The 26,094-nt window shown below is 23.5% G+C and overlaps 1 protein-coding gene across 1 annotated transcript; it reads left to right on the forward strand.

The window, feature by feature from the left end:
- The first annotated feature begins 2,519 nt into the window (after positions 1–2,519).
- LOC112601083 (KH domain-containing, RNA-binding, signal transduction-associated protein 2-like) lies at positions 2,520–16,923 on the forward strand. The gene is made up of 8 exons (XM_025348510.1): positions 2,520–2,580; positions 3,983–4,146; positions 5,297–5,409; positions 9,014–9,130; positions 13,587–13,733; positions 15,084–15,309; positions 16,300–16,492; positions 16,727–16,923. The coding sequence occupies exons 2-8, from the start codon at positions 4,059–4,061 to the stop codon at positions 16,797–16,799; spliced, it is 957 nt and encodes a 318-aa protein (XP_025204295.1). The 5' UTR covers positions 2,520–2,580; positions 3,983–4,058; the 3' UTR covers positions 16,800–16,923.
- The last annotated feature ends 9,171 nt before the right edge of the window (positions 16,924–26,094 follow it).

A 26,094-nucleotide genomic window follows, 5' to 3' on the forward strand; every position in this document is an offset into this window, starting at 1 on the left:
ACAATTCACAACTCGTTTGCTTCTAGTGTTATGTTGGCTTTTATTTAATGGTTTTTAAACATAGCTTCAATAAAAATAAAATATACTAGCAAACTTTAAATGATTTTATACTAAGACGGTTTTAAATTTAACATCAAGTATAACTAAACTCATACCAAATGATAGAAATAAAAATGGAGGTATTTGACATTTTTTTTTTCATTCTAAGTTTTTTTGATACTTTAAAAAATATTATTTGAAATTTAAAAACTTTAATGATAATTATATGCAGTAAGAAATTGATACTTATTACAGTTTATACAAACTATTTTATAATTAAAAATAGATACCTAAATTATTTTAATTAATTTCCTATTAACATAATTTATACGCGTATAATAGTTATACATATATATAATACATTATATTTATTAATGATTTTTAATTTATACATAAATTTCAAACAATATTTTAATGTACCTAGTGCTTTAACTATTGTATAAATAACTAAAATTTGTGAAAATAATTGGTACATCGGGTCTTGTTTGTTATAAATGGAGCTAGTAAGCTATTAGCTCTACAATAATATTTGCTATATATTAATAATTTATCAATTCAATATAATAGGTGATGTTTGTCAATATCGATATAAAGAATGCGTTTCCTGAAGTAATGCAGTATTTTTTGAAGTCTAAGAAATCAGATATAATAAATGATATTTTAAAAAAGCCGGACGGATACAAGATACAAAGACCTGGTGCTAAGCATTCGTCACGCTATGCTCACCTCAGAGCAGGATAGAGACGTGTTGGAGATATTAAATTTAAAAGCAATGATAAATTATCGTATTATAGAAAAACCAATTCTATGCCGAGCTCGATTTCAACTGTGCTTGCTAACGTTTTGTAAACATTTTTTACCATAATTATCAATTATAGTTATTCATTACGCTAAGAAAAATAATTATACTGCGAAAATTGAAAAATTACTTTTGAAAATTCAATAAGACTCGATTCATAAATAATACACCAATACAAATTTTTGAGTTACATATTTTTTCTTTGAAACAGTGTTGAAAGATATAAAATTATAAAACAAAACATTAACTGTAAATAACCATTTTATATAGAATTAAAAAATCCGTTTTTTTTTTTTGGGGGGGGGGGAACTATTCAGAAATAACCAAATGGATAGTTATGAAAAACAGTGTAACGGCCTAAGAATATACGGTACTTAAAATTAAAATATTTTTTGTATAAATTAACTTGAAATTTTAATTGAAATGGTAGAAACTTTATAAAATTATTTGTTAGTTCCACAATCTTTATAATACAAATTTATTTTTACTCTAAATATAAATATATATTAAAAACTATTGTAAACTTACAATTCATTGGCTTTTCTGTTAATTTGTATACTAAATATAAAATTATAATTCTAAAACTTTATAAAGTTTACAAAGTTACCTATTCAAACAAAGTTTACTATAAATCATTTTATCTTTTTTGAAAAGAATTTAAAACTACACCATTAAAATTTTTAGAAATTTGTAAAAACTTAAATACATTTAAGATATTTAATGCTTGAAATACCTTTTAGTTTCATAAATCAGTTTTTGAGTTTATTGATTTAATACGAGGTAAAGTTGTATAGTATTTTGATTTCGAATTAAATTTAGAAAATTATTGTTTGACGTTTTCGTGATATAATTTATTTTTATTTGAATATTTTTTATAATCATTAAAAATAAAATCAAGTAGGTATTAAAGCATGGTTAATTTTAAAGGCTTAAAACAAATTTTTAAATATCTACAACGATTTATCATAATATGTATAAATATATAATTAATGATATTTCGCGTTGATTATTTAGCTACATCTATTTCCTGTATTTTTGCAGTACCTACTATCTGTATTTATTGTTTATTATTTTACCTATCCATTTAGTCATCTTACATGTGATAAATTGAACACTAAACATAAAATTTTATTTTATATTTTGTAATTATTAGTATTTAATGTAAATAAAATAATTTCTTTTTTAGACATAGATAAATTACAACTATTGATTAAACATTATTTGTTAATTTGTTGTATAAAATTTATTGAATTATCTTATAGTTTTAAACATACATATTTAAACTCATGTAATTTATTTTTGTGTTTTAAATATTAAACTTTAGCTGAGCTTAATTTTTTGTTTAAAATAACCATATTAGGTTTGTTAAAAAGTGTCGACTTTACAAATTCAACTATATTTAATTTAAATTAGTATATTTTATAATGCCCTAGGATTTAACATTATTTTATAGAATGTTCATAAGCTGTGTCACTGAAAGTTGTGAAGTGCTTTATCTAATCCTTTGTGTCCTAATTGTTTCAGTGATTAAATTACATTTATACATTTTATTACGATATGATGTAGCTAATAAAATAATTTAAATTGTATACATTGTATTATGTCACTAGATAGCGTTGATATCGTCATAACGACGAGGGTATACGTAAAGCAACCCTTTCATAAAGTTTAGTATAGGTTTAACTTTTCAACAGAATTATATCACTTGAAACATACTCCCGAGGATATTATATATTTATTTGGTAAGTCAGTAAAAATTATGTAAAAAATATCTTCGTATTATAGTAATTTATATATATTATATAGTTATCACAAATATGTTATTGAATTTTACCCGTTCTAATTTTTGATAAACATACGAAAAAATATCAAATACTTAAAATATTGAATATTTTTTTTATAACTATAACTCATAAACTATGAAATAAAATAAATAATTTATAATTTTATTATTTTACTAAGTAAAGTAGATAATATGATAAAATTAGTACACCATATTTTTTTATTTTTTTAAACTCTTATAGTATTTATATGATGCTGATTAGATAATATGATTTTTCAATTTGTCTATACAATAATAATATTATTATAATATATCAGTGGCGTATTTAGGTTTTTTCATGGGGGGAGGATATGATTTTATAAATGAAGATATCAATAAGAATATTGTACAATATATTATAATATTTCAATTTTTACAAATTAATTATTGATAAAAAAAAAAAAAAAAAAATAATAATAATTTTTTAAATAATTTGATGGCTATAATTATTTGTGTGTATACAGCCTATGAGGGGGATTTATCCACTTGATCCCCCCCCCCCGTAAATACGCCACTGTAATACATAAGCATAGTATTTAATTTTAAAAACTTCAAATTATTATAAAATAAAAATTGATAAATCATATTTTTATATTTTTAAATTGTTAATTAATTTCCCTATATAAAAATTAGTTTTTTACAGACTGTAATAAATAACAATAGGTATTCTATTTTAAATATTATTATATTTAATGATATCGTCGTCATAATAATTCCATTTTCATATGTTTATTACGATCATTAATCACTTAGACCTAGGTATCTAAAATCAGTTAGATCTTAAAATATTTTATACAAACTTATGAATTATATATATACCTAATATATTTTTAAGAATTTCGTGTAGTAAGTATTAATAGTTAGCAAAGCTATGTACTAGTCTTCACGGTTTAGAGTATATATTATATTGTTATGAGTAAATATAATCGATATAATTATTATTTAAAACGCAATATAGCTTATATCTATCATTTTATCCATCACATCTATGAAGGAATTGTCATTGATGCATTTTTATTATATTTTTATTTATTAAAGTATTACATAGTAAGGCGAATCAACTATGAAACTACAAGCAGTTTTCTTGTTAGTTAGTATTTATAAAGCTTTTAAAAGTATGTTTAAAGGTATATGTGCTATTATAAAACCATTTTGTAGGCAATGGATACATCATATAAATTTAATATGTATTATTATAATTTATAATTGTTTCAAAAAAAAAAATACTCATTCACTCATGTCTTATACTAACAAAGTATAAGGATATGTAATAAAACATTATTTTTTTTATAAAAATAAACTTGAAGCTTTCAATATTTCAGGTTTAACAATTATTGTAATTAATTTACAAAAAGATTAACGTAAAATAAAATTTCAAACGGATGATTTATCGCTATCATGTCAGATATGGATATTGTAGAAGTTGACGACGAAAATCAATTCCACGGCAATAAAAGTGAAAATCATAAATTAAATTCTCATTCAGGTAATTTTATGAATTTTCAAACCATACGATTTATTTGATTATTGACTTAAACAATTATATTTATTCGTTAATCTTTGTATCTATAAACAAAAAAATATTTTAATGATTTGTTTATGATGACAAAATAAATATATATATATAAATATATGATTACGTGGTATGTAGTGAACAGTTATTTAATTACCTATTATAAAAGATAAAACATAAAAAATGAATAACATAAATATAAACATGGCATAACAATTACATCGATAGGTAATCATATTCAATTATTATCGTGTCTTAGATATCGTATAAATTGAGTAAAAATAACGATTTTGACTCATTTTTCTTGCATTAAGTAGTTATTGTAGTATCAGGTTTGCGTGCTAAAGTCAAATTTACGATAGTCGTAAACTAACATTCTGTACCTGGCACAGTATTACGTTTTGTATATTTGCCAACACGGTGTTGAACGATAAAAACAGATCGCACCTACAAGTGACAAATTTAATTTAAAACTTTTAAATGTTAACTCATCATTATTTAGGTGTATAAACGTTAAATTAATAAAATTTACAGTTGAAAAGTAAATGAGGATAAAATAAAGTAACTGAGCATGTTGGGCACTCGTAAGTCGTTACTTATAATAAATTCTGTTTTGCTCGCCTCGATGTAAGCCAGCATATTGTACTATTTATTTTGAAATTGGAAAGAAACAACGATAAGTCATAGAATTTGAAAAACAATTACGATAAAATTTCGGTTAATCCAAAGTTTATTTCATATTTCAGTTTTAAATAAAAGGACTGTAAATTTCACTGTTTTTTCACATCAAATTCTTCAAATGCGTATCTATTGCTTACTTTTAATAATAATAATAATAAAAAAAAAAAGTCTTAAAATTATTTCATTTAATTTTCATATCTTTGTTTTATATTTATTAAAGGATCAAACAATTGGCAAAGTTATCAATTCATTTTACTACTACAAAGAAAAATATAAAAATTAATATATTAATCTCTATGAGATTCTAAGAACTCCCTTATTTGTTCAGAATCTAAATTGTTATGCATTTGCAGTCGTACAAAAATATTTAATAAATCTATAATTCTATCTTAGTTTAATAACAACAGATACCTATTAAAGAAAAATATTTTTATAATTTTAGAAGCTAGAAATGGAGGAAAATCGGAGGGTGTTCGTCGAATGGTGGATATAACTCGTGACAAACCAATTAAAGTTTCCATCAGGGTAGCCGTACCTGTAAGAGATCATCCAAAGGTATGCACTTGGGATACATCATTTACAATTAGATGAAGGAAATACTTATTAATTATTATATATAGTTATAATTAATAACTTGGAACCATGAACTACATAATAATATGACGTATCAATATTGATGACAATTTTTAAATATTAATAAAAAGTAACAATATACATTAAATCTTTTAAACAAAAACAGTAGACAAACTAAGTACACAATAGTCGATAAATTGTAACCAAACTATTAAATAATTATATGCATACTGTTTTTAAATATATTATGTAGGTAATATTTAACATTTGTCTAAAATTTGTTTAAATTCAAAGATAATATCATAGTAAATAGATAGCTCATGATTAGGAATAATATACTATCTTATAAATTTAAAATATTGTTAAATGTAAAATATATATTTATTATTCTATTAATATGAATTAGATGGAATTAATATCCATTAGAATATAAAGATTATATTAATATTAATATAAATCCCAGAAGCGAAAGGGCATTACATGATTTTATCAATGTTGTTAAAAATTACGATCCCTCATTTAATCGATATTCGAATTTTCCATCAAAAACGCGTATATTTTTAAATGAAAAACATTGAAAATTATATGTTTTATTTGTAACAAATAATTATTTTAAAATTAAAAATATACGTAATTACCTAGTTATAATAAAATATATCTAAATACTATCTAAAATTTTACAATATTTACTTTAAATTATTCCGATTAATATGTTATGATGAATTAATAAATTGCGTATTTAACAAATACTACAATAGAAGGTTATTTAAAATAAAAAATTATTTTTCAAAATAATTGCAGATTATACACAGCCGAGTCAGTAGATAACTTAATCAATTATAGGAGTATGTTTTTACATGAACATTGAACACATATCACTATATCAGTATAGTACTTTGCATATCAGCAAAGTATATAATATTATAATATGTAGTGCGTAAACAGAATATTGTATAAGATAATCATCGTGTGCGGCCGGGTACGCCATTACATTAGTCTCCTCCCCACCCTAAATTTTATATTCATAAAGATACTTCTCTAATTATAACACGTATGCTCGTTATGTAAGGTAGTCTAAAGTCTTACAAGGCAAATATTAATGCCAAAGGTAAGTATAAATGTATAACTTCGTACAAAAATGATATACAGGTAGTTAATTAATATTTTAAGTAAAAAATATATACATAATATGTACTATATTTTATGACTTGTTTTTGTATCAGTTACAATTTTTCATTCATTAATATATAATATGAATTAACACAATAGTATCTGTATATTATAATTTAATAATGTATATAGGTACGTATATATATATAGGTGCACTGTGTGTTAATTTGAATACAGACTTAAAAACTTAAGAAATCTTTAATTTAGAATTTCAAAATTAAGAGTAATAGAGCCGAAATAACTGAGCGGAGCTAGTAATGAATTAGTGATAAATTACTATTTTTATTTTTTTTATCAGTATTCATGGTTTGAAGCAAACCTTTTGCTTTAATTTTATAAACAATGAAAATTTCTGTAATACCACATTTGATTTAACTAATATATTGAAGTTTAAGGATCAAAAGTAGAAAATTTTCCATGGATATTTAATTGGAAAATTGCGGGAAAACAATGCAGCACCTGCAGTTTTTGACAAAATTGATTTTTTTTATTTCGTTACAATTCAAAAACCAATAAGTAACTATCAATAATTGACACTATATATGTATATAATATATATATTCGTCATTTATTTATTCGATTAATTTCTAGACATATAGCATATTATAAGGTAAATTTAAAATATTTTGACTCTTTTTTTCTAAATATTTTACCTTTATACATTTTTTTTTTTCAGTCAAAAATTTTGATATATGAATTTAAATTATTTTTACATAAAAATGTTAAAGTTATCTCGTTATTTTTTTGTAAATATTTAAAACAAATTTTAACAAAATTAGATAAGACTATTTTTACTCGTACGTTATTACATTGTTTGTTGGGACTTCAAACATTCCATCATAACTTATTCCATTTCCAAAACATTTAGATTAATTTTTATTAAGTTATTTATACCATGAATCTATTTTCATCATATTGCGGTTCATCAGCAAAGTTTCTGTGTTATTTATTATGATGCAAGTTTTTTGGAAAAATTTTAAATTATTGAATTAAAAATGTCGTCTTATTTATTATTAAATTCAAATTTGATTGATCCTTTAAAGTGACTTTTCCTTATTACGATTTATATTTAAATCGTATTATACAGCAGAAACAAATTTCTCAACTTTTATTTTATTTTGAATTAAGAATAAAATTAAAAATATTCATAAATTATTATTAAAACTTATAAAATTATATAATATACTGTTATTAAATTATTAATATTTCATACTATAAAAAAGACAATGGAAGTTAACTCAATCTATTAAGTATTAATTTGACTAAAATATAAACAAAGAAACCAGAAAGTCAAAAGTATATTTTAAAATGTACAATATTATACTTTTTAGAATTCGAATAAGAAATATTTAGATCGCGTATTTTGCATATATTAGTTTATTATAGTACCTACCTATTTTGATACGTTTTAATTTTTATATAGCTACCTATTTAATTTTATTACGTATTTTATTCAATTTTTTAATATGCAATTTTTGCACGGATCTCAATGATAATAATAATAAATTAAAACAATTCAAAAATGTCAAGTTACTATTTAAGAAAATTTTGTACCTATATAAAATTAAAGTATGTTTTTATTATTTATAAACTATTATATATTTTTGTAAATTATTCAATGGCTTTTGTTTTAGTTATTATTGAGTAGTTCAACTATAGACTACAACTATGTATGGTATTTAAAAGCTATAAAGTATTTACGCTCTTATAAGCACTCGTTTCTTTGGCTCATTTTTCTTGAAAGTGCCCTAATTCCTGATTGTTTTGCGATTCTCAGTATTTCTTTTTAATCTCTATTATATTTTGCAGTTCCGGTAAAAACTACCATATGAAATATGATTGATTATTTTGGAAAGGGGGATAATCTATAAACTGAAACAAACAATTTATAAGTAAAAAAATAAATAAATACAATGAGAAATATATCGTTTTAAGTTATGAAAATAGTTATACAATAGTTATACAAAACGAAATAATTTTTGTTTTTAAACAAATATCGTATATATTTAAATCATGTATACTATACATGTTTAAATTTTTGTTTTCATACAAATTTTAAATTATTTTAAATTTGATATTTCAAGTTATTTGCTTATTAAAGTTATAATATTATGCATTCATTTATATGTTGCTTATAATAATAATTTTGATAACAAACAACCACCACAAAATGAAATAATATGATATATTATTATCGATTCTAATAATTTAAAGTATACATACATTATTATTTATACATTAAAACTATTTTTTTGCGTACTTACTTTACATTTTGTATTTTTTGTAAATTAGTTTTTATATTATTAAATATGATTGATGAAAAAACAAGTTTTTAATGTAGGTAATTATATATTAAAATGTATACTAACAATAGTTAAGACGTATTTTACATATTAAATATTTCGTATGTTTCTAGTTTAATTTCGTGGGAAAACTATTAGGACCAAAAGGTAACTCTTTGAAAAGATTGCAGGAAGATACCATAACGAAAATGGCAATACTTGGTCGTGGATCTATGCGTGATCGAAACAAGGTAATTTCATTATTATTCTTAAAACCTTAATATCACTAGATATTTGTTCGAGTAAACAATTATTATTATCGCGGTCTCGCTTTGTGATTACACAGTGATTATTATTATGTATAATTTATATGTATACTCTATGCTAAACCACAAGAATTCAGCTACCATCAAATTTATAATATGTGTAAAATCGGGTGTGTCAAACACATACATAGATTAAATAAATATATAGTATATTTTACACTGATTATGTGTACACTCCAGTTGAGGAAAACGAATACACTTGATTACCTAAGGGAATAAGATGGAAAATTATATTAACTATTGTGTATACGAATATAAGTGTGTCAACGACAGAACAAAACGTTTTACTAACACACGTTTTAATTTATCGGAGTCTTGTTTAGTTGTGTTGTATATATATATATATATAAGGTCGAATGTCTTATGATTGAATTGAAAATAACTGTATAAGTGCACAATTTTCGGCGACAATATTTAACCCAAAACTAAAAGCTATTTTTCCAAGTATGGGGGTTTTTTTTTATAGTTGAACGATATACATAGTTGATATCCACATGCACGTAGTAAATCCGATTTTCACGTATGAATTACTACACGTACTCGTATACATAACATTTATACATAAACATTATCTACAACACAACATAATAATTCTATATTCGTATGCGTATTTATCACAACACTATTGCACGTTTGCGCTATTTTTTTTTCGTTTTTTTTTTTTTTTTTATCAACGAACTTCATCCCCTCTACGATACTGTTCGATTATTATAATAACCAATATGCTGTAAAAGTATACTTATAATAGAACTATACAGAAAACTATAGTAATTCCTCTGGGGCGTACATAAAATCACATTTTGTATACTGTAGTCTGTATAGTATAAATGAATAATATCAAAATAAACAATCTCGATCCTTTCTTTAACAACATTTTATTTATAAAATATTATTGCTTTGTATGCGTTGTTAAATATATACTTTATAAATAAATATATATCACTATTTTATATAGATGTTTAGGTATTAGGTTCAGTGTATGTGTTTTAAATTTTAATCAAAACTCGTAACGGCATTTATACGATTTACATCAGACTAATGTTATTTATTAAAAATTTTAATAAGTGTTTACACGTCTGGTATTGACAAACAGTGGACATTATTAATAATGTTTCATTTAAAATTTTAATTTCATAATAGGTAGATTTATTGTAAATCTAAACTTATGGAGTTGATGTAAAAATTCCAGCGCATATTTTTAATGATTTATTCATTTATATTATTATTATATTTTATATATAACTAATAAACAGTATTTAAAATGTAAGCTATTATGTATGATATATCAGAATATTAGATACTTAGATTTGATTTTTTTTTTTAAATTTCAGTAATTTATATTTTATTACCTAATCATTATAATTATTTGATGCATATTATTACCTAATAAGTAATTTACGTTTTATAAGTTATAAATAATAATTTTACAGAAAATAGTATTTAGAGTGAATGCTGTACTGTGCAAGTGGCCCTTTGGGTAGCTAGCTGGCTAATTTGCTAATTGCTAATTACCCCTTAGGATATTTTATAAAAAAATAAAACACAAATAAAGAAAGACAACTAAAATTATTTTAAAATACATACGATATGTATATTTAGTATACAAATCATATGCATATGATTAAAAGAAAATATTTTATTAACACGGCAATCGTATGAAAAAATTCTAATAGAAGTTTAATTAATTTTCATATTTTCATACTTACACATATACTTTTTTTTAATATCATATTTGCTTAAAAATGTTTAAAGTTAAACATAATAGATTGTTGTTGCAAGAGCCGAGAAATCATTTTTTTAAATTTTTCAAAAACTCTTAAAAAATCTTGATCAATTTTAGGCAAATACAAAACATTGAACAAAAATGTATTTTGAATGCATTGATTTATCATTGTTTTCAAAGTTTCAAATACAAAGCCCTTCTCAAGTGATTCACTTATCTTACTTATAAAGAAATGTACGATATCTATACATAGGTGTATTTGTTTAAAGTATAATACAATATATTATCAGTTACCCGGTAAAATGATTACAAGTAAAATTAGGTTTTAAAATTTCAATTTCACATGTATTACAATATTTATTATAATTTATGGTACCAATTAAAATAATTTTTATTTTTAACAGCTATAAATTTTTTTTATCAACAAGAACTAATAAGTTAATTTAAAATTAATAGAACTAGAATCTTAATGCTTTAAAAAATGCAAAAACGCTTTAAAAATCTTGAAATATATTTACTATAAAAATTTATTTTTTACTATTTAAAAAAATATAAAAAGGAAATGTGTTCAAAAATAGTGAAGTTTTTCCTGGATAAACTTTAAAATTTAATCACACTAACATAGAAGTATTATTATTGAATCTTCAATCATTTATAGATATGAAACCGGAGATCAACGAATATTACACGTTCTACACACTACTTGTCTAATAACTTTGTACCTACACTTATCTTTAGGCTGGGGTTTATCAATAACTTTACATTTTTACTATCTACAATTTTTACGTTCACCTCAAAACAAATAATGAAAAATATTCTAAAAACTTGAATTTGTCATAAAATACAAAATATCATTAAAATAATCAAGATTTTTTTAAACACAGTTCCATATATTATGGAAAAGTGTATAAACTCAATTCAGTTCATAATAGTCATATTTAAATACGATTTGGCTAATTATACGTTTTGATACAGTAATGAGAGACAATTCGAATAAAAACGAGTACCTACCCACCTAATCATATCAATTACTTGATTTCAAAGTGACGAATAAATTAAAATAAATTGTAAATATTGTTATAGTGCTGTTAGTAATAATATTTTAGTATCAAAATTAATCGTAAAATGTTCGCCCCTTGGGTATGGCATAATTGCGCCCCTAACCCTGCACGCTTTCCCACTCAATCCTGAGTATGGGTTGATTACACAAATACTGAATATTAAAATAATATATTTATATATGTTTATACGATCAATTAAATTATAGTATACACATTAATACATTATATAGATAACCGATAGGTATATGCATATAATAAAATATATCTATCTTCACCAATCATGACTGTACCTATATTCGTACAGTCAGGGTAAAATGGTAAATTAAGTATAAACATTAAATTATTTTAAATGTTTAATAATATATCAGTATTAGAGTATCTTTAATGTTTATTTATATTTTACTGTTTAGTGTCAGGTATAAAAATATTTTAGGTAGATAATTAATAATATATTGGATGTTGAAATATGTTAGTATTTTAGTAATAGAATGATATGATACTGCTCTTCCAGTATTACACTATAAAAACTGAATTAAAGAAGAAGAGTGATATAACTATAAAGATTTAAGTGTAATAGAGACTTTATTATAAGTTTAAATACCACGAACAATATAACTACAAAAAAGTAATGGTAGATACATGAAAGTTTATTCATGTACGGAAATAGAAGGCTTTTTATGTAGGACTTATAACTTACTATAGAGTCTTGTATAATATAATAGTTCTATGTATTATTATGTAGTATATAGATTTCTTCACTATTTCTATCATAAGTTAAAATTCTTAACATTATTTCTTAAATATCATTATGATTATCATTTATAACCATTTAATTTTTACTAAAAGTTATATTTTATTTATAGATTATCAGTAGAATTCAACGCTAATGTATAACTTATAAAAATTATAAAATAGTGTCTAATCCTTTATCATGATCATAGTTGATTTTATTCACAAAAATGTCGTTCAGGATATACATATTTTAAATTACAAGCATAATTTCTTTTTTACTTTTTAATAAAAATAAAATTAACATCGAGTAGATATCAATAACACATTTTAGCAAATATCACGCAATGCTAGATATTAAAATATAAGTACCTACATTAACAATGAGTTTTCACTATGATTTGTATTCATCTATATAGCTATATTTTTATTAATCAATTGTAAAATTTTGTTTTTTATATGATACTTAAAAATCTGAAATTTCTAATTTATACAAATATGTAGTTGAAGAGTTGAATTACTAATTTCTATTAAATATATTCAAATAATGAAATTCTAGTTTTAATGTGTATAAAATCATGAGGTAAGTGGATGAGTTTGTTATTTGACGAGTTCCTATACATAAGCCACTTAGCCATACACATCGAAACAATGTAGGTATATGTATTTATAAATTCAATTAATCAATTGAATTTATAAAATATTTTATTCAATGTATATAATTTAATGATTTTAATGATATTGTACTATGTAGGTACTATAACAATTCTATCTTAACATTGTATGTAACTTAATTTTTTAAGTTGAATATAAATTCTAAATAGTTGTTAATTAATATTGTTTGTATTTATCTATATTTTGTTTTAAGGAAGAAAAGTTAAGAAATTCAGGAGATCCTAAATTTTCTCATCTCAAAGATGATCTTCATGTTGAAATAACAGCTTTTGCTCCTCCAGCAGAAGCACACGCTCGTATTGCATATGCTTTAACAGAAGTCCGAAGATTTTTAGTACCGGTAAGTTAAAAAAAAATATTTTCAAATTAAAATTAAAAATATAATCTAAATAATAAATTCAATTATGAATAACGTTATCAATCGAGTATTCACAAAAATTTGTAAATTAAATACTATAAATTGAAATTTTTTTTAATTATTATTAGAATCTATTAACAAATAAATATATTTCCATAATATAACTCATTCGGAGTTATTAAAATTTAAAAATTAATATTTATTATTATCCTTCCAGTAACTTAAATAAAAAACCATAACTAATTATACATTATAAATAAAATTAAAATATCAAGTCATTTGTTCATAATATTAAGCTAAACTTATAATATGTTCACATAAATATATGCTATATATTATACATACTTAGTACTCAGATAAGGCTATTATACAATACGATGGTTTATCAATTGAGATGTTCAATAAATAAGTTTATTCAGTTTATGTACAATATACTATATAAATATAGCCGTATAGGTATAAGTACCTTTATTTTAGTATAATTAATAAGTTTATGTCATACTAAGCATGTTTAAGCTGTTTAAGGAAACCAATATAAATCAACACATTGGTGCTTTAATTAATTCTTTGGAGGTTTGAATTCATTTTTAATACTTAAATATGCATATAATTGTATATTTTACAGTATTGTACCTACTGGTACTACGTAGGTATAAACAATATAGTAAATTATACATTTTAAGAATTTAACGTAAACGCAGTAAAGTCAGTTAGGTATTCGTAAAAGTAATTTATATTAAGCTTAACAAAAATATATAATAGGTATATTTCTTTTATAACTACGTAGTTAAATAAAATGTGGTGTGAATTAAAAGTAACTGAGCTTTTAGACAAGCGTCGCTATTTTTTTATGTGAACCTCATTGAATGGGACTGAGTTACAAAAATATATTCCAGTTGACTTGTTTAAGATAGTGCACCGCTTTAATACAAGAGGGAGAAAAAAAAATATCCAGACCATAGGATAATTTTATAAACGTAGCATTTGATGTTTAAAAAACCATTTCATTTTTAATTACGTTTACTTTACCATTGACTTTCCGTTATATACCATCTCGACTGTGTTAACAACTTAAAAAGACATTTTATTCATCATTATTTGTTTAGAGAATATTCAACAAAATCATTTAAAATTTAAAGTATATATATAATATGTATACTATATTATTGAAAGGTGCGATGAGAGAGAGTTTTAAGATTTAAATGACTCATTCGTGAATTGTTAATTAATACCTATTTCCGTCTGCGCTAAAATTTATAGTTTACAAATGTATAATATTAAATTTAAATTTGTAAATGCTGATTGCTGAACACACCACTAATTGGATTACAGGATTATAACGATGAAATACGACAAGAGCAAATGTGGGAAATGCAAATATTACAGAAGGGATCGGGAGACGCGACTGATTCGGAAACCGGCGAGAGTGGATCTTCGTCCCATTCCGTGGACGATAATCGCCAAAATTACAGCGCCGTTCATTCAACCGGAGAATGTTCGCCGGTGCACGGCAAACACAGCAATATCAACACTAATCAAACGATAATTAACGTATCAGGTACAATATAATATAAGCACATAGACGCACAATAATGAATCGTCTGGTGTTTTGCGTTTAATATAATTTTATATGAATTATGGTATATACAATGGTATACATTTTATATACTTAATGGTTACAACGATTAAGTAGTATTAATTGTAGATACAACGTAGCCTAAACTTGTCTGCGTTCATTACATTTTACTGTAGTTGTGCAAAGATTCCGTTTTCAACACCCTCTCATTCTCGTCCTATGATTACGTTTGTTACGGCATACTACTCGTTTATACTACTGTAGTACCACCTATTTGAATAGTTTGTCTAAAATCGATTGGTTAATGACGAAAGTTTACACAAATAGTATTTCTTGTGTCACCTATATGTGTATACAGTGTATTATAGCATTTGTATAGCTTAACACGCTGTGTTTAGACAGATTTATTGGAGCTCGCTATTTACCCAACTTAATAAGTAGGTCTTTGAACATTGAGAGCAAAAAGTGGTTTTCCGTTTTAAGCCGTCTGAGATTTAACAAAAGCCGAAAGAGCATCTCACAATCTGAAATAAATTGTACATAATTCATAGTAATATTTAGTGTATATATTAATTCAGATATTTTAACTCATTGAATTTAAAACAAGTATTTTTAATAGTTATAAGCTTATAACTTATATGTACGTATACCTGCCTACTATAATAATATAAAAAAAACCATTGAAAATAAATACATTTAATATTATAAATTTTAATGAACTTCATTATTTTAAAATTTTTAGCTTAATTGTTTTATGTTAACATGGTATATTTTATGATGCTAAATTTTTTTTATTTTAAAATAAAATAAAGTATGGAAATAAAAAAAAAACTAAATATACATATTTAATGGTTTATCTTTTCGAAAGTAATAACTTGATATTTGTTCCTATTGTTCTATTTAAAATAATAATAATAGTTATACTAATAGTCAAAAATCAGTAATCAGAATACATTTATCTTCTGGATGTAGAAAAACATGTGACTCCGAACAATTCAAACGGATTAACAGAAACTCCAGGAAGGAAACGTCCCCTATTATCTGGAGAATGTGCCAAAGTATCAATGAATCCATCAAAGAGAACAGTAATGGCAATTCTGGCAAGAGCTAGGACTGCACAAGTACACGTCAAAGACATGGTCACATTTTCACCACATTTTAATGGGTAAGTCTTATTCTACTTAGGTTTTGATTTACTTTTTTTTTTTTTTTAAATTAAAAATTGTACATATTTTTTTACAATATTCCGTTTATACATTTTGTTCACAATATAATTTTTGATGGTTATAATATAAATTTACAAATTAAGTACCTACCTATATATACATATATATATACTCTACAACATTATGCTAAAACTTTTTTTACATCCCAATGTTTTCTTTTTTTTTTATTGCAGACTCGTTCAGACAGACGTATCTACATACAGAGAAAAGCCTTTTATCCCCACGACCAATCTACTATTGAATTAAATATAATATAATATAATACTCTTCACATCATCCATAGATTACCTAGTCAAACTTCTCTGTAGTCACTATATATATGAATTATGGGTCAATGTACTTTTTAATCGTTATAATATAATACTACTTAAATAATTAGTGTAATTTAAAACAAATCAGTTTTATTTTAGTTTATGCATGGTTTGAAAATTATAATAAAATTTTATTATTATGATGATAAGATAAAAATTGCTCAATACATAATAATAATATATTATATAGTATATTATAATAGTATTACATATTTACATCTTCTACAATGTGTACAATAATACCTTATGAGCTACCTTCATAATATAATAAAAAAAATATTAAGTTGATCGTATAAATAATATAATAAAATAAAATGACATTTATTTCCTTGAAAATATCTCAATAAATACTCAACATTATTATATATGTGATTATAATAATAATCCAGTTAATCAGTATAATGTATAATTCTAAATGCACAACAATTCACATTATATTAGTTTATTTATTTTTAGTTAGTTATATAATTAAACTTTCTGCAATTTTTTTATTTATATTTAATAAGTCTATCTAATTATTATATGTACATTTTATTTCTAAACAAATATATTTAATTTTAATTTTTAAGTTGGATATATTATTATTACTATATTATATTATATATTATGATATATGTCACTACATAATCATGCTAAAACCATAGGCGTGCGTAAACTTGTATTTCAATGGATGTCTACATTATTTTTCTGCTCATTTCTTAATATTTTTCCTTGAATGTAATATCTATTTTTGATTTATATTTTTGTATATCATTTAGCTGCTATATCATAATAAGTTTTTTCACGTGAATGTAAAATATTTTAGAAAAAAATTACATTTTATTTTAATAACATTAGTTTTATAATGGGCTCCTTACTCTTGGATTTCAATCTTAGGGTTCCAATTGTAAAATGTAGGTAGTGTGTTTACATACCTGGCACTCCCCGTAGACACGTATGCCCATGGCTAAAACTTAATCGAGTATTAAAAATTAAGTTGATCTTAATTGTTAATATTTATGCGTGTAAATATGAGCTAAAATTTTATAAAACTAATCTGATTATTATTTTAATAATGTATAAACTAATTAAATAATAATTGTAATCGATATCTTAGTATCCTAGTGATGTATATAATATGGTATAATACATAATATATATGTATTATAAACTATTTTATTCATAAGATATGATATGTTATTTTTTTTTAACTATGTGTATTAGAATTCGTCTATAATAACAATATTAACTACAATATAATATAAATACAAACTGTAATAACTTAAAATAAAATTTAATTTAAAGTAAGTACACATAATATTATAACATAATAAATAAAACCCAGGGCTGATGATTTAATTCATTTGCGTGTTTCTTTTTGTTATTTTGTCGGAGAGGAATTAATAATTTCAGTTCAATTTTGTTTTACTTATACTGTATACTAATGTAAATATAGTACATATTATAAGAAGATTAATTTCGCATATTTTTGCATTTTTAACAGTTTTTGAGTGAATTAAACTCACAGCCTTACAGAATTAATAGCTAATAGTGTATAGGTAATTTCAATGACAATCATTATTTTTAATAGGTACTAATAAAATATTTTTAAACATATTATTATTTTTAATTTTATCTTTATGTAATATTTTTCACTATGAGCAGTATGAGCAATTTAAAAATTTGCAACATAATATCTGTACACTTTTTATACTTTGTAGTTAACTCGTTCAGAATAACCACTGAAAGTAAATATTAATGCTGCAGTTGCTTGGTTTTTTTTTTATCAAATAGCTAAGGTTAGGTATTGCATACGTTACACCTAACATACACCTTACACAGTTACACCGCATAAAAAGACAGTGTAATATATATATATATATAATATATTTGTACAAAGTATCGAAAAAAATGTAGAGTTTCCTTTTCGAAGTACGGTAAAATACGAGCTATCGGACGTGCGTAAATAAGATCCCTAAGGAATGGATGTTAGAATTTTTATGAGAATGATGTTATCTGGTTAAAGTATTCTGCAGGGAATTATGATGCACTAATTTATTAAAAGATAGTCTAACCACTAACTATAAATCGCTTCTTATTAACGCAATTACATTCTCATAAATTTTACGTTATTGAAGTGAAATATAATATCAAATCGTATAAGAAGATGCTTATATTATGTTGGCTGACGCGTTTAATATAACCTGAAGGCTGAAATATAATCATCATGGTGTCATTTCAAAGTTTTGTGTGAAATGCAAATTAATTTACAAATATCCAACTCTCCGATTTGTATATTAGGTATTCCTAGATTTAAAAACTTTTATTAAATATCATGAAATTTTAATAATTAATTAAATTGATATTTTTTTTTAATACAAATGAAAATGAAAACGAGTAAGTACCAACATGCATAATGCAAAAAGATAATTTATACAATTTCAGTTACGTAAAAATGAAAGAAATTCAATTATTGCTATTATTTAAATGTTCAATACCCAAATCTATGTATCAACTATAGAATATAAATGATAACTATAATTCAAAAAAATTATTTCTTTATAACTTAAAAAAGTCTTAATAATGTTATTAGTGTTTTATACAAGTCAATTTATTTCAATAACAAATCTGTAAAATATGAAAAACCATAAATATTCTATAACTTATGAGATGAAATTATACATTTATATGAATGCAAACGTATGCATCTGCAAATTACGCCCCCACAGAATATGATTATTTTTAATATTAATTATGTCTTAATTAAGTTCATTAATTTGGCAATAGAATTAGATAAAGGTTTAATTAATCTACTCTGTCATTCATTGCATATTTGTTTATTTATAAAGGTTGTTGTTATAATGACCACGGACGAACATATAATTTTAAATCTCATAATCATATTACATAGCATCATTTTCGTCATCATAGATAGGTAGCGAGACGCATATAAACAGAAATACCTACGTTACTATACTTCTGTAAGGTTATATTAAATAATTAAAATATTAATTAGTATTTAGATTGGAAAATTATTTTTCTAAGAAAAAACTAGTTGATTTATTACTTATTATTGATTTTCACCAATTAATTTTCATATCTCACTAACTAAATACAATTACTAAAGGAACAGTTAAAACGGATTCTAATTATTTCCTGAATAGCCAAAATTGTACTATAGTATACACGTGACCACGTTTGTAATATACTAATATAATACCTGTGTACTTAAAATTGAAAAATAAAAATCATCAAATTATCTTTAAGAGCAGTAAGCTATAAAAAGTAGATATAAATGTATAAGTAAATGTGTCAGATGATTAAATTTTAGGTTATAAAACTGAAATGTTTTTGATTACTTAGATTTTCAATTAATTTATAAATTTAAATTTTGAATAATTTTTATTTAAAATTAAAACTAATTTGTGAAATTTCCGTTACATTGTAAATATTTAAAAATAATTAACATTTATAGGATTTTTTTTTGAATATCTAAACGTTATACCACTATAACATATAATAGATAATTATCTGTACCATTATTCAACGCGGTTTTAATAAATTCTAAAAACATAGGTATCAACTACATGAGCCATCCAATTGGCTCATTTGATAATAAAAACAAAAGATAGTTTTATTCATTGCCCTTATTAGTTTGTACATTTTAATTTATTTTTAACATTATAGGTACTAGATTAAACTTTGAGCGATTAAACATACTATGCGCAAAATTTCTCATTTCTTTTATAGGTATATATTTATGTTAGATTATAAATAATAACTAGTAAATTTATAGCAATAATGTAAAGTTATTGTATTTTTAATTAAACATTTTTAAAAATATAGTTCTTTTGTGATTTGTATATATAATATTTTAAGCATATAAGTCATCTAAATATGTTTAAATACATTTTAATTGCTTAGCAATTGATTAAATTGTGAAGTATATAAATATAATGCATTACCTATTTATATTTTCTTCGTGTGTTGCATTTGTGGTTTTTTTAATTTTAATTTTAATGGTTTAGAATTAATGATTACACATATTATAGAATTTTTTTATAATTTTGTCTTGTTTATATTTTATACAGCGCAAAATTTTTTTTTAATGATCGTTATAATGAAAGCTATACAATAAACCCGTAAATATATAATAAGCACGTGGTTGTGTTTGTATTTTTATGCTGCGTATTTGTAAGTGAAATCAGATATTTTCCGAGAATTCTTTTATAAGCTTTAAGTTGTTTAAATTTAATTGGTTAATCATACAAAAACACGTACTTCACATGTTTGAATGAGAATCATTTTAATTGCAAGTATTTTTAAGCAGCTCATGGTTATTATTCCACATCCTATTTTATATTATTTACATAAAAAATAAGTTTTAATAACACTATAATACTATATGTACCTATATAATAAATATACCTATTAAATTCGTATAATACAATTTAAAACTTTCATATAATAATGATTATTGCAAATAATTTATGATCATTATTATTCATTGCTGTTTACCATATAATACCTATTCCTTATTTTAACTACTTGTAACTAATTTGCTAAGTAATACAATATATTAATAATTATTTTGAAAGTTTGCACTCAATTTTCTGAAAAGTATTGACATATTTGAAAATATTTTTTCAACATGATTACAATATAAAATTTTTTTAAATCAAATATATATTTTATCGTAATCATTTTATAATTATTTTACTTTTTTGAATAACAACCTGCATTCTTATTTCATTTGTCAAATATTTTTCTGTAAATTTCAATACATAAAGCAAGTTTTAAATATCTTAAGGTATTATATAGTAAATTAGTTATAAAAGGATTTAAAAATTAGATAAGTCAAGTAAGTAATAATGACTGATGAACTAGAATTAGAGGTACCCCTGTGCCACTTAATTTCACTCATCTAAACTTCAAATAAGTACTTATAACTTGTAAGGAATTTACGGAGGGGAGACTTGTTAAATAATGAATATGGAAAATTGAACAAAATATTGAAAAATATATAGGAACATATAGATAAAAAAAAAATATTATATTTTATTGAGTATTTAATAAAAAAAAATAGTAAATCTGATAGCAATCGGGGCATTGTAATTTTCTTTTTTTCAATTTTTTAAAATAAATTTGTTTCATTTATTTATGAATTTTGTTTTTTATTCATACTATTTTGTTTAAAACAAAAAATGAATAACATAATGTCGCAACACATTAGTTTACGTAAAATTCTAACCTAAAATCATATGTACTTGGCATATAATTTTTATCATTTTCGACACCAATACAGCATAATAATAATATAGTGGTGCTCGGCATAACCGTACTGTTTATATGTTTTCAGGCTACTGTGACAATGGTTAGACTAGCGAATTTAAATTGACAATAAACTATTTTTTTAGACATGTTAAAAGGATGGCTGATTTCATATAAAGGATTTCCCAAAAAATTATTTTTGGCAAGATGAGAAATTGTTCTGAATACACGTATGGGACGGGCGCTACGACTCTTGTACTTTATTTTATATGCGAGTTTTAATTTTTGGCACCCTATACCTAATATTTATTATCTAATATCCGTATCTGTGGTCACGAATTAAAATATTATAATTATTAATTATTAATAATACAATAGTCATCACTTATTGGACTATTGGTTAAAAAACTTAATCATTTATTGGACTCAAACAGATTGGTCCTGATTTGTACATAGATATAAATATATATTACTAACGCGCAAAAAAAAAATAAAATTGTCTATGAGACTCACTACACCGGTTAATGGGGTCATTTGATAACTAGATTAATAACTAAAATAGAAGAAACTGTTTGAGCTAAGGTTGCGGTACCGATTTTTTATTTTTATCGCGCAAAAAATAAACTAAGTATTATCTTTTCACAATAAATTAAACGGTCATCAAGGGTGTTAAGAATTTACCAGTTAAATAATATATTACAAACAATAATGAGTGGATGATAAAAGAAATTTTCAACGATTGATTGACCGACTAAATGGGAAAACAAAATTTGCTATGACTGATTACAGTAAAATTCAAATAATTAAAGCTCGTATTTTTATCAACGAACATTACATCAATCAATAATCATACAACCACGTGATCAACGACTATCACGCACTATTAAAAAATATTACAGAACGGATACAAGTTGAAATGTGATCAATACGACAGTACGATTGATGCTGGTCTATAGTCTGTACCAAAAATTTAGTAGATGTCTTAAATACTCATGAAATTACCAAAAAAATTATTATAAATTCATACTTGAAGATTTTCATTTAGTCAGCAAAGAGTAGAATATCGTTTGCAAAATCGTTGCAAAATCGTCAGTCAAAAAGAAGTTGAAACTCTTGTTGCAAGACCTATCGATCAGCCGTAGTTTATGATTATGAATGGATGAGCATGGAAAAAAAAGCTTAAACATTTAAGTAGCAATACACAACCTAAGAAGACATTTGTGTTGAAAATAAATCTATGCGTCGAAAAAAGTATTGCTATTGACTGCAGAGACGAAAACAAACCTGATGAGAAATTATTATTAACAAGACAGATACTAGATGCACTTTAGATTTCGCGCAGAGGAATTCAGCTAAATCAGATAATGATTGAGCAAATGACCAAAGAAGGGAAAATTCAACGAACCCTGGAAAACTTTTTTATCAAAAATCAATTAGGTATTACAATAAGCAAATATATACAATATATATATTATAACATAAATACCTATTTGACTAGTCAAATATTTATTATAGATATATATTTATTAAATTACATTTTTTTGAGAAATTTATACCTTATTGATTCCAATTGGTTAATAGATTCAAATAGCTTGGTCGTAAAATAAGTTCAATAGCCAATAAGCGGCAATATCGACTTCTGTACTTTAATTCACGATACAGCCACACAGGCTACAACCTGACCTAGGCAATGTAATAGCATTATTTATAAATTAAATTATAAATATCTTTATATTGCCTTATTATAAGTACCTACACCTAAACCATAGCTGATATAAAATGTATATCCAGATAATCTTTGAAACTAAATTTTAGGTGAGTACTTACCTATATGGCGTTTAGTTACCTTTATACGTAGGTACCTACCACCTAGTCAGCTACTTTATTACTTACCCATTGTTAAACCTTTTAATTTAAAATGTAAAGTCTGTTATGAGTTTATGACAAAGATATTAAACAGGATGACTTAACCGGCTTTACTTCGCTAGCATTTAAATGCGTTTAAATAAGTACTCGAGTTGAATTGATTAAACAGGGCACATGTCAAAACTTTACCATTGAACGTGCTTAGTTTCCGTAAAAAAAAACGACTACTCGCCTACCAATGATTTTTAAATTTTTGTTTTTTTTGTAGTTATTTTTCTTTGAATAATTTTTGGTTTCACGTACAGTAATTATCAGAAGCATGATATTCTCACATTAAAATTTAATTAATTTTATTCATTATATAATATTACCTTTAACATTTTTATTTATCGCTTATTTATAGTATTAATGTTCAGTAACTAATACTTATATCACAAATATCAATGGCTAATAACTTATTATTACTTATTAGTAAATTATTAATATATCTTTTAAACGAATAACCATAAACTTGAAATTTTCTCCAAATACTAATTATATTGGCATTTTATAGACACGACAAATATATGCCCTTTTTTGTATTATTTAAAACCTTTAACTACTTATTTATATTTGATTATTGTATGGTAATACAATTTTGTTTGCAAGTAGAAAACTTTAAAATTCAAATTTAAATCAATAATGTTATTTATGTTTTTAAATGTGTAGAGTAGGTATTTTTATTTTTATTTATAATATATAACAGTAGCTAGAAATTATTTTTTTGGTTTTAATAAGGTAGTACATTTTCTTTTAAGTCATCAAGACCTCACTCCGAATCAGTATGAGAATGAGATACCCATATTCAATACCTACATATATACTTATATAAATTATATTCATAGACTAGGTACATGAATCTAGTACAAGTGTTCAACGGAAACCAATCTATCAGTGTTGTGTGTTTGTTCAGTGTAAGATTTCGTATAAAATTGTGCCAGAATTTTTTTTTTTTAACTTAAAAATGCCAAAAATACCAATTAGGCAAGGGCACCCATAGAAAATTCTTAAGGAGGAGACAACATTTTAATTATGTCCATAAGATAGGAAGAGGTTTACAATTTAACATTATACTACTATGTTTTATATATCAAACTGGAAGATTATGAAATAATAAATATTTAATCAATTAACCATAAAAGTAATTTATTGAATTTTTATTTGATTATAACATAAATTTATTAAAATATTAATTTACAAATAAAAATTGTAAATTTCTTTTTTTAACACCAAATATATTTATTACTTGTTCTATGTATTCATACGTTTTATCATCAATTTTTCTCTATGTATTCTTATCATGCATAATCCATCAAGTCTACCTTCACTCATTGTAGATCTTGTGTAAACAATTTTTCGGCATTTTCAACATTTTCTAGGGGAAGGAACATGTTCTACCTTGCCCCCCCCCCATATGGGTGCCCTGCTGAATTAGGGTCCTTTACAGAAAAATGCAAATAAGCATAAAGATATTTTTAAAACTGATAGTTCAATTTTATATTGTAATTTGCAGTTTTGTGAAATTTCAGTTAAAGTGACTACAAAGTTTTTGGAAGAACATTTATTACGTGATAAACACAAGAACAATTTAAAACTCAAAGAATCAAATTACATATACATATACTTAATTTTTAATAAAATATTTTTGATTGAATTTTAAGAGCATATTTTGTAGTATATTACAGCATTTTTTAGGAACATATTTTGAGGCTTTTTTGTGAATATATATCTATTCCCTATAGTCATAAAATATACCTATCAAGTACAAATCCAAACTTAATGGTACTGATCAGAACAAATTAATGAAAAATAAAAATGTTTATAACATGCAATATTTAGTTATGGTGGTGCTGGGATAACATTACTTTAGCTATTCAAGTGGAAACATTAATTTTTTTTAGAAGAAATATTCAGGGAAAAATTGATACAAATTGTAGTAAAAAAAAATAATAAAAATTTCAAATATTGGAGTGCCAAGGTAATTTGTATAACTTATTATTACATTTTAATTTATAAAAATAAAAATATTTCAAAAGAAATGACAACAAATTACAAAAAACATTAATCTTTTAGTA

The sequence above is a fragment of the Melanaphis sacchari genome, unplaced genomic scaffold, assembly GCF_002803265.2.
Source record: "Melanaphis sacchari strain LSU unplaced genomic scaffold, SCAv2.0 Contig74_pilon_pilon, whole genome shotgun sequence".
Taxonomy (NCBI): Eukaryota; Metazoa; Arthropoda; class Insecta; order Hemiptera; family Aphididae; genus Melanaphis; species Melanaphis sacchari.